Below are 12123 nucleotides of genomic sequence, written 5' to 3' on the forward strand. Positions count from 1 at the left end.
TGCCTTAAAATCCCCAAACTCCCCAAAAGCCTTCAGCAAAGCCCTTTTCTAGGAAAGGTGAGGGAGGGGAATGGCTAATTGTTGTGAACTCCTTGTGTCAGATCCTTTGTTCTTGAAGTCAGGTCATGGTCAAGTAAATGTTACATTAAATAAAAGTTATTCTCTGTTCTGACAAGAAAGGACCAGGTCCCAGGTACAACTTCCACCCTCCGAGGTCTGGGGTCTGGCTGAGAGGAGGCAGAGCTTAGTTTGTGGCTCCCTCAGGGCCAGGTCCCGAGACTCTGGTCGTGGCTGAAGGGGCCAGGCACCCAGGACCCAACTGGCCCTCACTCTCCTCAAGCTGCCCGTATGGCAGGGACAGGTCCCAAAACCTGTGACCCAGGCAGACAGCCGCTGCCATTCGGTCACAGAGATATGGATAGGGGAGAGGTTCATCGCCTCCTCAAGGTCTGGGCCGGGCCAGCAGCCAGCCTTGGTGAGGGCTCTGGAGCCCTGCAGGGCACAGACAGCTCCCAGCCGGTTCCCTGGGCCCCTTAGCTCACTCACTGGCCTGAGGGTGGGTGAGTTGGAGGCCTGCAGAGAAAAGGCCAGGATCCTTCTCTTACCTCACTCTCCACCTGACAACCACTTCTGCCACTAACAGTTGCTCATTGACAGTTGGTTGCCTGGGGGATGGGCCCACTGCAGCACCAATCAATGGCTGAGCAGACCACTAACGGTCACTCACTGACAGTTGGTCCCTTGGGGGAGGGGCCCACCACAGTACAAACCAATGGCTGAGCAGGACCACTAATAAGTCTCATGGTCACCATTGCCTGGACAGGGTGCAAGGTTAAGGCAGCAGGCACCAACAGCAACAGCAGGCTAAGGGCTGTGCAGCCTGTAGCCTGCTACATTTTAAGCAAATTCTAAACAATACCAACCACAATATTAGGAACAGTCTGTTAAACAAAGAATTGCTTTATTAATACAAACCATTAATACAACCATTAATACATAGCCAAACTATAAAAGTGCTAAGAAATTTAAATATCTAAGTCACAGCAAACAGGTGGCAATTCAACATCCAGAGTAGACAGAATGCTTGAGGGAGACTGCAACAGATCTAGAAAACAGGAATTTCTTATTCAGTATCTGCAAATCCGCATGTCCATCCACACCCACATTGGTTTCACTTTAATCATGAACTCAAACTCTTTTTCCCTTTGTCTCATGAATTATACCCCTGCCCCCACCTACATACATCTACATACACCTTTTCACTTATTTCTTAGAAGGTGGCTATGGTCCCAGAATTAACCTTCATTATGAAATAAATCATAGAAGTACCCCAAATTCTCTTAGAGACCCAAGTAACTGCCAACAATTATCACTACTGTAATCTGGCAAATAATGTAAGTTATTCCATCAGATATAATAGAAAACATGCTGATAGTGGCTTTTGACCACCAGTCTGAACCAAGACCTAAAACCTCCTGCTATTGTGTGGGTCTTGATCCTACATGAGCTTTGGATTAACTTGGAACTCTCATTTCAAGCAAGTTTATTTTACATCAACTCTTAATATAAAAAGTTATACACTAAATTTCACCTTGTTTTGCTTGTATGTAAGACTGTCCAGATTCCAGAATGACTTAATTTTACTGGGTATTTGCAACTAAAAAACAGTACCAGTTGAGAATAGTTTTCATTATCCCGAAACCTTATTCCTTCAGTCTGAAGGATAGAAATTACTAGCCTTCTGCACAACCCTATCCTCACAGTAATGGACGTATTATGACACAGGTTGTTTACAGCCCTTCTAGAAGGGCACTTGTTCACTTACTAGACTCCCACAGCAGAGGAGGCATCTTCAGAGGCGAAGGGGGGCCCACGTGTAACAGCTGCTCAAGCTCCCTCTCCTCATCAAGGATCATGAGAGGCACTCCACTCAAGGGGAGGCGGGCGATCTGGTGCTCCTCAGGCAGGTCAAAATTCTCAAAATCTGCCACAGAAAGCACTTTGTCAGGGCAGCAATTCTCAGGGTGGTGAGTGGCACCCTGCCAGTCTGAGACCCTTTCATGGGGCCCAAGAGCTCAAACTATTTTCATAATAGTGCTAATACCTTTTCCCACTGTGCTGACATCTGCAATGGTGGTCCAAAAGCAACAGAGGATAAAACTTCTGTGCCTTAGCACAAATCAAGGCAGGATTTCTCACTACCATTCACTGGTATTTAAAAAAAGTGCCTGTTTCACATATCACTTTATCATATGCAGTAAAAAAGTATTAATTTTATGAGCTCTCAACCCTTGAAAACATGTCTTTTTAGTATTCTGTATAAGTTGTGAAATCATATACTGAAGTACCGTGGTGTTTTCCAAGAAAAAAGATATGTGCAATTATTTGATTTGCAAGCTAAACCAGAGGTGTTACTTTTGGACACCATTTACTATAAAAAACTGAAAAACAAACTTTGGTAACTCAGACTTGGATATGTGTTGCACATTTTCTCCAAGCAATGAAAGTCTACCAGTTCAAGAGAAGCAGTATTTGTTGCCAATGATAAAATCCACAGTTTCAAGAGGAATAAAACCCCTAGAATTTCAGAAAACTTATTTGCAATCATTAGCTTGACAGCTCCCTAGTACTGAAGACTTTTCTGATGAGGTCAGTGGTGAGCATTAATGAGTGTGCTTTTGACACGCATAAAGAAATATTTCAACTTGTGGATGAACTACATTTCCCAGCAAACCAGTATTTCTAAATGATCAATGGTGATAAATGCAGGATAAAAGACATTCAAAGTGCAAAACAGACCAATGGATTTAAGTGTCAGAGAATAATACAATGCTTACTGAAATGGTTTCAGATTCTACATTGCAACTATGCATACAGAAGCAGCCACAAGTTGAATTTTAGTGTAATAGCAAAGAAATCTATCTATACTTATCTGAAAAGACTTTAAATGTTTCTCTTTTCCTAACCATGGCTGCAAAAGGCCAGATTTTCTTCATGTACATCAACCAAAAACAGATTCAACAGATGGAATGCACAATCCCATGTGAATTTAGCTGTTTTATGTTAAGCCAGATTAAGCAAATTTTCAAAAACATAAAACCACGCCACTCTTCTTATTAAATTTTGTTTTAAGCTATGTACATTAATGTAATGGGTTAATTGTATTTTAACAAATTAACACTTCTAAGCTTTTCAATTTTAACTTAAAATATAGGATATATAAAACAACACACAAAAGTTCTTTGGGGTCTTCACTAATTTTTAAGAGTGTAAAAATCCTAAAAGAAATTTAAGAAACAGTTTATGTGACTACTTATTTAAACCACTGAATTGTAAAGAAAAACAAACAGACAAAAGACCCCAGAGGAAGTAAGTCTACAACACACAGGGCTAATTACCTTTATCCAGAGAGTTCTTTACACACACAGAGTATAAGAAAGTCACAAAAATCAAGAGAAAACAAAGATACAAACAGAAAATTTAAAAACTATAAATGACGAATAGTCAAATATGCTCAGACACACTCACATACCACAATTTTAAACAACAAAATACCAATTATCTTTCTGATAGTTTTAAAACATCTGCAGTTAGCGAACAAGGGGAAAGCGGGCATCCTCATCCACTGAAGGTGGTTTCAGTAACTTACGCTGCTCTTTTGGAAGCCAGTTTAGCAATATCTCTTTCCCCCAACACAGCTATTGTACATAGTCCTCTTTCCTGGCCAATATGCTTAAAGTGTGAAAGTGTTAGTCGCTCAGTCATGTCTAACTCTTTGCAACCTCCTGGACCGTGGCCTACCAGGCCGTTCATGGAGGAATTCTTCAGGCAAGAATATTGGAGTTGGTTTCCAGGCCTTTCTCCAGGGGATCTTCCCAACCCAGGGATTGAACCCAGGTCGCCTGCATTACAGGCAGACTCTTTACCATTTGAGTTACCTGGGAAGCCCTCAATATGCATAAATCTACCTCATTTTCCTGAATGATAATGATGAGATGCACCACATTTTATCAAAACTTAAAGCTTTGAGACCCAGTAATTCTTGGAGTTTACTCTCTAGGTATACTCACAAACTCTCAACAATAATTCAGAATTGTTTTGTAACATATATAAAAGCCAGAAACAGCCTAGATGTATACTAGTGGAATAATTAAATGCTCTCTGGATCAAAAGGCAAAAAAACCCAGCTCAGGAATCTCAAAGACCCTGTGTGATTTGGCCAACCCCCTCACCAGTGTCATTCTTCACCCTGCTTTTCAGTTTTCCAGAACCACTCCAGTCCTCCTTTCTGCCTCAGGATCTTTCATCTGGTACAGTTCTGGCGCCCAGCCCTACCCCTTCTCCACCCAACTATCTCCTTACATCCTTCAAGCCTCCACTGGAAGTCACTTTCTGAGAAAACACTTCCCTGCTCTTCCAGGCTAGGTTCAGTCCCCCCTAACAAGCCCTGTTTTTCTCCTTGGCTCACACTCAAAGTGAAAGGATTTGTTCAGTGTCTGACTTGCCCTCCAAATCTTGGGCTTCCTCAGGCTGGGGCCTGACTTGTTAACCACTACATCCTAAGCCAATAGCGCCTGGCATACAGTCTACTCTCCTCAATGTGAGTACATTAAAGCTTGAAAAAAGCCAATTCTATTATAGAAAATATTTCAGATACATGTAGGAGGTTGAAGAAGTCGAAAAGCACGTGTTCTCACTGGCTATGTGGATTTTTCAGGCTTGCTTTTCATTGTTCAACTTGACATCAAGTCCATTTTCTAAAAGTGCGCTTGCTAGGAAGTCTGTCTGCTAACATTGAACAAGTAATCTCCCCCTGGATGGTTTTAGCTTTTGAGGACAAGAATGTTTTCCCATCTTTGCTCTGATTCCTCTTCTGACTTAAGATGATGCCTTAAAAATAAAACCACAAGTTATCTGTCCAAAGCACCCCAGATTCAGACAGCCTTGTTATAGTTTTAGATCACAAATCATATTCAGAGCCATATCAAGTTACAGTTGAATTGGATCCTAAGAGAAACTGAAAGCTAAAGCATTTGGACAATACCAAGAGTACCTAATGGATTGAAGGGAAAGAATTTTTCTATTTCTGGATAGGTGTCATCCGAGGCAGGAACCGAACTTTTTGCTTTAACAGTCTTCTCAGTAATCTAAAACAAACCCAAGAAAAATCCATTAGTAAGAGTGGAAGCCTTGTCAACTGATTAGTACAAGAGTTTGGAGAGATTCTTCAAGACATGGGATTGCTTCACCACATTTTAAATTTGTTTTCAATTTCTAAGAAACCATAATCCCTCATTCTCAAAATCACACACAAATACAATTCAGCAATCAATTCTAGTATCATGGCTCAAAAGTTAAGGCTGAAATACAAGTATTAGCACAAAAATTAGCATAAATTTATCAAAATGCAGAGCACAGTCTGTTTTCAGTCAGTTAAGTCATGTCCAACTCTTTTGCAATCCCAAGGACTGTGTAGCCCACCAAGGTTCTTTGTCCGTGAGATTTCCCATGCAAAAATACTGGAGTAGGTTGCCATTTCCTTGTCCAAGGGATCTTCTCCACCCAGAGATCAAAGCTGAGTCCCCTGCATTGCAGGTGTATTCTTTACTACTGAGTCACCAGGGAAGCCCCAGAGTAGAGTTAATTCAGAGCTAATTGACTCAATAGCCCAACCTAACCTAATAGAAGAGAAAATGGGCATAAATCACCCAGAATAGAAACTAATCCTAGAAGCCATTTTTGGCTTTTGGAAATGTGATTTTCCATCAGTGTTACCTAAATTATTGGGTTAATATTAAAAACCAATCTGTGTTCCTCAAATACACAACACTGGGTAAGAGGCAGTCAAAGACAGTCAAGGAATTTAGATGCCCACCGTGGATAATTCTCTAGTCTGGAACTGGTAGGCAGTCCATGATGGTGGTGGGCCAAAATGGAAGCTTGTAGAGTCTTGATTTACTCCTACATCACACGTGCATGCCTAGAGGAAATTACTAGGACAAGGCTTCCCACATTTCAGTTCTGTCACGTTCCCATCATTTTTGCTATATCCTTGCAATACTTGCACTTAGCATTTCTCTTACTCAACTCAGTTTTTTTAAAAAAAAGACATCTTTGTCCTAAAACCACACATAACAGTTTGACATCAAGTATACTAGTTGTTTTTTTCCTAATACACATTAAAACAATTACTGAAATGCAGTGCTAATTCACATGCTGAAGTCGTCTTTCACAGCCAAATCCTCTCAGTCTGGGATGCACTGACCTACAGTTTGTAAACACATGTACAAAGGTCAACATGCTACCAAGTTATAACCTACAAAGCTAGTGCTTGCTCTGAAAGGAGGGGAAGAGGACGGCAGCACCTGAGCTGTTATATTAGCATCATGACCTCTTGCAAAGTACCCTTCCTCACAGTACTCAAAAGCTTCCCTGGTGGCTCAGAGGTTAAAGTGTCTGCCTCCAATGTGGGAGACCTGGGTTCGATCCCTGGGTCGGGAAGATCCCCTGGAGAAGGAAATGGTAACCCAGTCCAGTATTCTTGCCTGGAGAATCCCATGGACAGAGGAAGCCTGGTAGGCTACAGTCCACGGGGTCTCAAAGAATCGGACATGACTGAGCGACTTCACTTTCACTTTTCACAGTACTCAGTAGTCTGTTTTAAGACACTTGTTAAAGACAGGTGAGGCAAAAATATTAACCAGCTGCTCCTGATACATGTGATCTCAAGGTACAGAGAAGTTGATAAACACTGTATGATGATTCTCTTCTGTTAATCTACTTTGCTAGTCTCTATTTCCTTCCATTCACAGAGGAGAGTGTCAGGTAAGATGCCAGTAGTCATTTTAAGAGTTAAAGTGCTGAAGTCTTTAATTATAGCCAACACTTACCTTTTTGGTAGAGAAAGTTGTCTGTTTCTGTTTGAGCGGTCCATTCGTCTTAACTGATTTTTCTGTAGCTCTGTTGACAGTTCCCAAAGCCTTTCTTGCAGTTTTTGGTAAAGCTGGCGGAGCATCAAACATTTTGCCAACACGTGGTGTTGAAACCTGGGATCTCCCATCCAAAGCTTTGACTGCTAAAGAAAAAGTCTTACCGTAAGATCATTCCAGCAGTAAATACCTGTGCAACTTGAAAGCTGACTGTGCCTATAAACTTGGCCTAACTCTCACAGCCAAACTTAACCCCCACTTTTGACAGTGGGATGGTCCTATGCCTAACACCATTTCAGTTCACTACCCTCTTAAATAATCTCTTTAAGATACTGAACATGAGGGCTTCTCTGGTTTCTCAGTAGTAAAGAATCCACCTGCCAATGCAGGAGACAGGGGTTTGATCCCTGATCCAGGAACTCCCACATGCCACAGAGCAACTAAGTCCATGTGCCACAAATATTGAGCCTGTGCTCTGGAGCCACAACTATTGAGCCCACCTGTCTCGACTGCTGAAGTCAGCATCCCCTAGAGCCCATGCTCTGCAACAATACAAGCTCCTGCAATGAGAAGCCTGGGCATCACAAATAAAAAGTATCCCCGACTCATCGCACCTAGAGAAAAGGCCAGGCAGCAATAAAGACCCAGCACAGCCAAAAATAAATAAATAATTAAAAAAAAAAAAGATACTGAACATGAAGAGACCCGTAAGTACTCGGCAGTAAGAGTATTGGGTCAACTCGACTCTCACTGGGCTTCCCAGGTGGCGCTCGTGGTAAAGAACCCACCTGGCAATACAGGAGATTTGAGAGACTCCGGTTCAATCCCTGGGTCAGGAAGATACCCTGGCGAAGGGCATGGCGACCCACTCCAGTATTCTTGCCTGGAGAATTCCATGGACAGCAGAGCCTGGCGGGCTACAGAGTCCATAGGGTCGCAAAAAGTCGGACATGACTGAAGCGACTTAGCACGCACGACTCCAACTGCCCACAAAGTATATTTGGGCCTCCCCCAGCTCCAAGCCACACCCACCACTGATTCACAATACCTGTGTACCTGATAGCCGCCTGTATACTTACAAGGCACAGACCCCAGCTTCAGCCCGTCCTTAGGAGCCACATGGATGCCTGGTTCTCCATTTTCCTTATCAACATAGATCAGAGTAGACATTCTGGATCAACTAGAGGTGTGAAACACTCGTTAAACCTTGGGAGTTAGGGAAGATGAAAGAAGCTAAAGTGTAGCACTGACCCAACTTTCTACCCTAGGAACGTCTACGCAAAAACAGGAGCTAAGAAGAGGTAGAAGCTGGATCTTGAGCCAATAAGCATTTAATCCAGTTCTTAATTCTTGACGCCTGCGTCAGGGTCCCTAAATTCCTGAAGAGTTGGCGGTCTGGGACTGGCACAGGCCCTGGTACTCATTGGAACCAAACTGCGTGGGTCGCGCACGCAGTTCAAGACCGTGGCTCAAGCCGGGTGAGCGCGTCTGACGTTCCAGGGAAGTCCCAGCCCCTAAATCCCAGGCCCCGGCCCCCAGACACCCGGACCCCGGTTCCCAGGCCCCGAACCCCCCGACACACACACACACGCACAGAGCCTACTCCCGCTTCCTACGCCGCCGGACCGTGCCCGCCCAACCACTCGGTACCGCTCGGTTCACCCACGTTCGGAGTAACAGCCAAACTCTCGCAAGACCCTTCTCCAACGGACGCGCCAGACTCCGCGTTTAAACCACAACCTACGCCCTTATTGGTTCATCCATCCAGGAGGCAGGACAGGGGCGGGGCGGAGGCTCCGGAAGAACCAATGGTAGGAAACTAAGCTCCCTGGGCTCCGCCCTGAAAGCTTTTCCCGGCAAATTCTTAGTTTGTTCCCCCGGAGGAAAAAAATCAAACCCTCTCACAGCTTGGTCGTGGATGTCTATTAATGGTTGTTTTTTAATCTCCGCCCCCCCCGCCCCAGAGAGATAGAGGAGAGTAGGTACGGTCTTTAATTCCAAGAAAGTTATTATTAATGTTATACCAATATACAGAGTTGGCTTTTGCGATTTTTTGTTTTTTTTTTTTTTCCTGAGACACTTTGGCGTCCAAAATGAAAATGAAAGTCGCTCAGTCGTGTCCAACTCTGCGACCCCATGGACAATACAGTCCATGGAATTCTCCAGGCCAGGATACTGGAGGGGATAGCCTTTCCCTTTCCAGGAGATATTCCCAACCCAGGGATCGAACCAATGTCTCCCTCATTTTGAATTGATTCCTTTATCTTGTTTAATATATTTCCATTTACCATAGAAGGGCTTCCCTTGTGGCTCAGCTGGTAAAGAATCTGCCTGCAATGCGAGAGACCTCGGGTCGCAAAGAGTCGAATAGGACTGAGCGACTTTCACTTTACCATAGAAAGGGCCTCCCTTGTGGCTCAGCTGGTAAAGAGTCCACCTGCAATGCAGGACACCTGGGTTCCATCCCTGGGTTGGGAAGATCCCCTGGAGAAGGGAAAAGCTACCCACTCCAATTCTCCAATACTGGAGAATTCCATGGACTATCCATGGGGTTGCAAAGAGTTGGACAGGACTGAGCCACTATCACTTCACTTCATCATAGAAAGGAAAAGGTCACCAACTTTTTAAAGCACAATTTCATTGTACTTTAATTTCATTGCAGGCAGATTCTTTACCAGCTGAGCCACAAGGGAAGCCCAAGTCTTGGGTGTCCAAGACATTTTTAAATGAGAAGATAGTGAACTTCAAAAAGTCAAAGTGAGATGGTGACAGAACTATTTTCCTAAAGTCTTGAAATAATCAACTGTTTTTCCAGAGAGTAGATACACCGGATCAAATTAAAAAGAGGCAGCACGGGAAGAAAGGCATTGTAGTCATCGGGGAAATGACTACATAAGATGGATACGTAACAACTGTATTCCAAATTAGAGGTATAAAAAATACATATATAGTCAATAAATAGTCGGTGGGGGGAAAACCCTATTAGATCTAGAGAATATTAACAGCACAATTAAACATTAAGAAGAAATGAAAGTACAGATAAAATGGCAAGTTTGTGTCATTCTGTTGTGCTTATGATTAAGAATGGAGTGATTCTGAAACTAATATAATATTGTAAGTCAATTAGACTTCAATTTTTTTTTAAGTGTACTGATTTTTTCTTAATTGCAAGACTATCATCAGTATTTCAGGATAGGATGGTGTCTCCATTATACAGAATCTGTTGTTCAGTTGCTCAGTCATGTCTGACTCTTTGCAACCCTAGGAACAAAACAATGATCTAATGAGTACACAATTCTGAACTTAAAAGTCTATCAATTAATAAGGACTTTGTTTTTGGCTGCGCTGCGCAGCATTCAGTATCTTAGTATCCCAACCAGGGATGGGACCTGTGCCCTTTGCAGTGCAAGAGCAGAGTCTTATCCACTGGACTGCCAGGTACTTACTTTAAACCTTTAACATCTCAACAATATATTCATCAAAGCTGGTGGGGAAGGACAGAAGGGTGAACAAGTGAAAAAGAACAGAGGAATTATAAAGACATACAAAATGAATTCCAATTTCCAAGACATGGAGAAATTTTGCTTTAAAAAGTTGGTGACCTTTTCCTTTCTATGGTGAAGTGAAGTGAAAGTCACTCAGCCCTGTCTGACTCTTTACAACTCCATGGATAGTCCATGAAATTCTCCAGGCCAGCATACTGGAGTGGGTAGCCTTTCCCTTCTCCAGGGCATCTTCCCAGCCCAGGGATGGAATCCAGGTGTCCTGCATTGCAGGCGGACTCTTTACTAGCTGAGCCACAAGGGAAGCCCTTCAATGGTAAATGGAAATATATTAAACAAGATAAAGGAATCAATTCAAAAGACCAAGGATGATCTGTGCCATCCAAACTCTACTCCCAACAGGTCACCAGATACTTTTTAACTTAACAGGTAAGTTGGGAGGGAGGAGTTAAGCCTACATTACTCTTTCACAAAAGCCTTAGCACTACACCTGGCATAGATATGGTTCAAAATACATACCAGTTCATTGTCCCTTCTTCCCTGGCATTTCAGGGCCAAAACATTGAATGACTCATTCAATAAATATTTATTAAATGTTAGTCACTGTGCTAGACATCAAGAAGAGGGAGAAAAAAGAGGGGATCTTTTTTGCCCTTTCCATATCCTCTTTTATCCCTAGTTTATTAGTTCAGTTCAGTCACTCCTCAGTCGTGTCCGACTCTTTACAACCCCATGGACTACAGCAGGCCAGGTTTCCCTGTCCATCACCAACTCCCAGAACTTACTCAAACTCATGTCCATTGAGTCGGTGATGCCATCCAACCATCTCTGTTGAACACTTCTCCTCCTGCCTTCAATCTTTTCCAGCATCAGGATCTTTTCCAGTGAGTCAGTTCTTCGAATCAGGTGGCCAAATACTGGAGCTTCAGCTTCAGCATTAGTCTTTCCAATGAATATTCAGGACTGATTTCCTTTAGGATTGACTGGTTTGATCTCCTTGCTGTCCAAGGGACTCTCAAGAGTCTTGTCCAACACCACAGTTCAAAAGCATCAGTTCTTCAGTACTCAGCTTTCTTTATGGTCGAACTCTCACATCCATACATGACTACTGAAAAAACGATAGCTTTGACTAGACCTTTGTAACCCTCCCATTATTTCCTCCCTGTATCTCCTTCTAAGTGCCTCAGCTCTGAATTACATCATTAGCTGTATTGAAACCAAGTCTGCACAACACCGAGAAAAAATTCAATCAAGTAAATCTGAAGATCTAATTGGTTTTATTAAATGACTCAAGAATCAGACAGCGTCCCACCTAGAAATAAGAAGGGTGCTCCAAGGGGTTGTACAAACTAAGAAGTTTTTAGAGGAAAAAGGGTGGGGTATGGGAGCTATTAGTAAAATAAAAGAAAGGATTATTTATAGGCCAGGACCTCTTTGGAGGGGAGAAAGGAAGAACAGCAAGGTTTTCACAGCTAATTGCCTCTTCTTCCACTGAGAGACAGGGTAGGGGTGAGGAGATAATGGAAAGGTGCCACGTGCCAGATTACTTCTTCAGTTCTGACCAGGAAATTCCCAACTGGTTGACTGGATTACATTTCTGGTGATTGTATTTTGAAGTTGTGATTAGGTTAGTTATCAAATATAAGTTTTGTATAAAGGGCTTTAGCACAAGTAAAGCCATTTTGGGCCTG

The 12123-nt window shown here is 42.8% G+C and overlaps 1 protein-coding gene across 7 annotated transcripts; it reads right to left on the reverse strand.

Annotated features, from left to right (window-relative positions):
- Window positions 1-939: 939 nt before the first annotated feature.
- PTTG1 (pituitary tumor-transforming 1) lies at window positions 940-11237 on the reverse strand. 7 transcript variants are annotated; one of them, XM_027545770.1, is made up of 6 exons: window positions 11218-11237; window positions 8009-8109; window positions 6891-7075; window positions 5054-5147; window positions 1826-1984; window positions 940-1105 (listed from the first exon to the last, which is right to left on the reverse strand). In XM_027545770.1, the coding sequence occupies exons 2-6, from the start codon at window positions 8097-8099 to the stop codon at window positions 1026-1028; spliced, it is 609 nt and encodes a 202-aa protein (XP_027401571.1). In that variant the 5' UTR covers window positions 8100-8109; window positions 11218-11237; the 3' UTR covers window positions 940-1025. The 7 variants fall into 7 exon arrangements, with proteins under 7 accessions (XP_027401571.1, XP_027401567.1, XP_027401566.1 ...); XM_027545766.1 differs by lacking the exon at window positions 11218-11237 and adding an exon at window positions 8596-8683; XM_027545765.1 differs by lacking the exon at window positions 11218-11237 and adding an exon at window positions 8533-8647.
- Between the last annotated feature and the right edge of the window lie 886 nt (window positions 11238-12123).

The sequence above is a fragment of the Bos indicus x Bos taurus genome, chromosome 7 (assembly GCF_003369695.1).
Source record: "Bos indicus x Bos taurus breed Angus x Brahman F1 hybrid chromosome 7, Bos_hybrid_MaternalHap_v2.0, whole genome shotgun sequence".
NCBI classification, from domain to species: domain Eukaryota; kingdom Metazoa; phylum Chordata; class Mammalia; order Artiodactyla; family Bovidae; genus Bos; species Bos indicus x Bos taurus.

Coding starts and splice junctions, on each gene's coding strand:
- PTTG1 (XM_027545770.1), bottom strand. CDS start 8,099: ATGTCTACTCTGATCTATGTTGATAAGGAAAATGGAGAACCAGGCATC. Junction 7,076..8,008: donor GAAGCTGGGGTCTGTGCCTT/GTAAGTATACAG, acceptor CTTTTTCTTTAG/CAGTCAAAGCTTTGGATGGG. Junction 1,985..5,053: donor CTTTCCCTTCAATCCATTAG/GTACTCTTGGTA, acceptor TTTCTGTGGCAG/ATTTTGAGAATTTTGACCTG.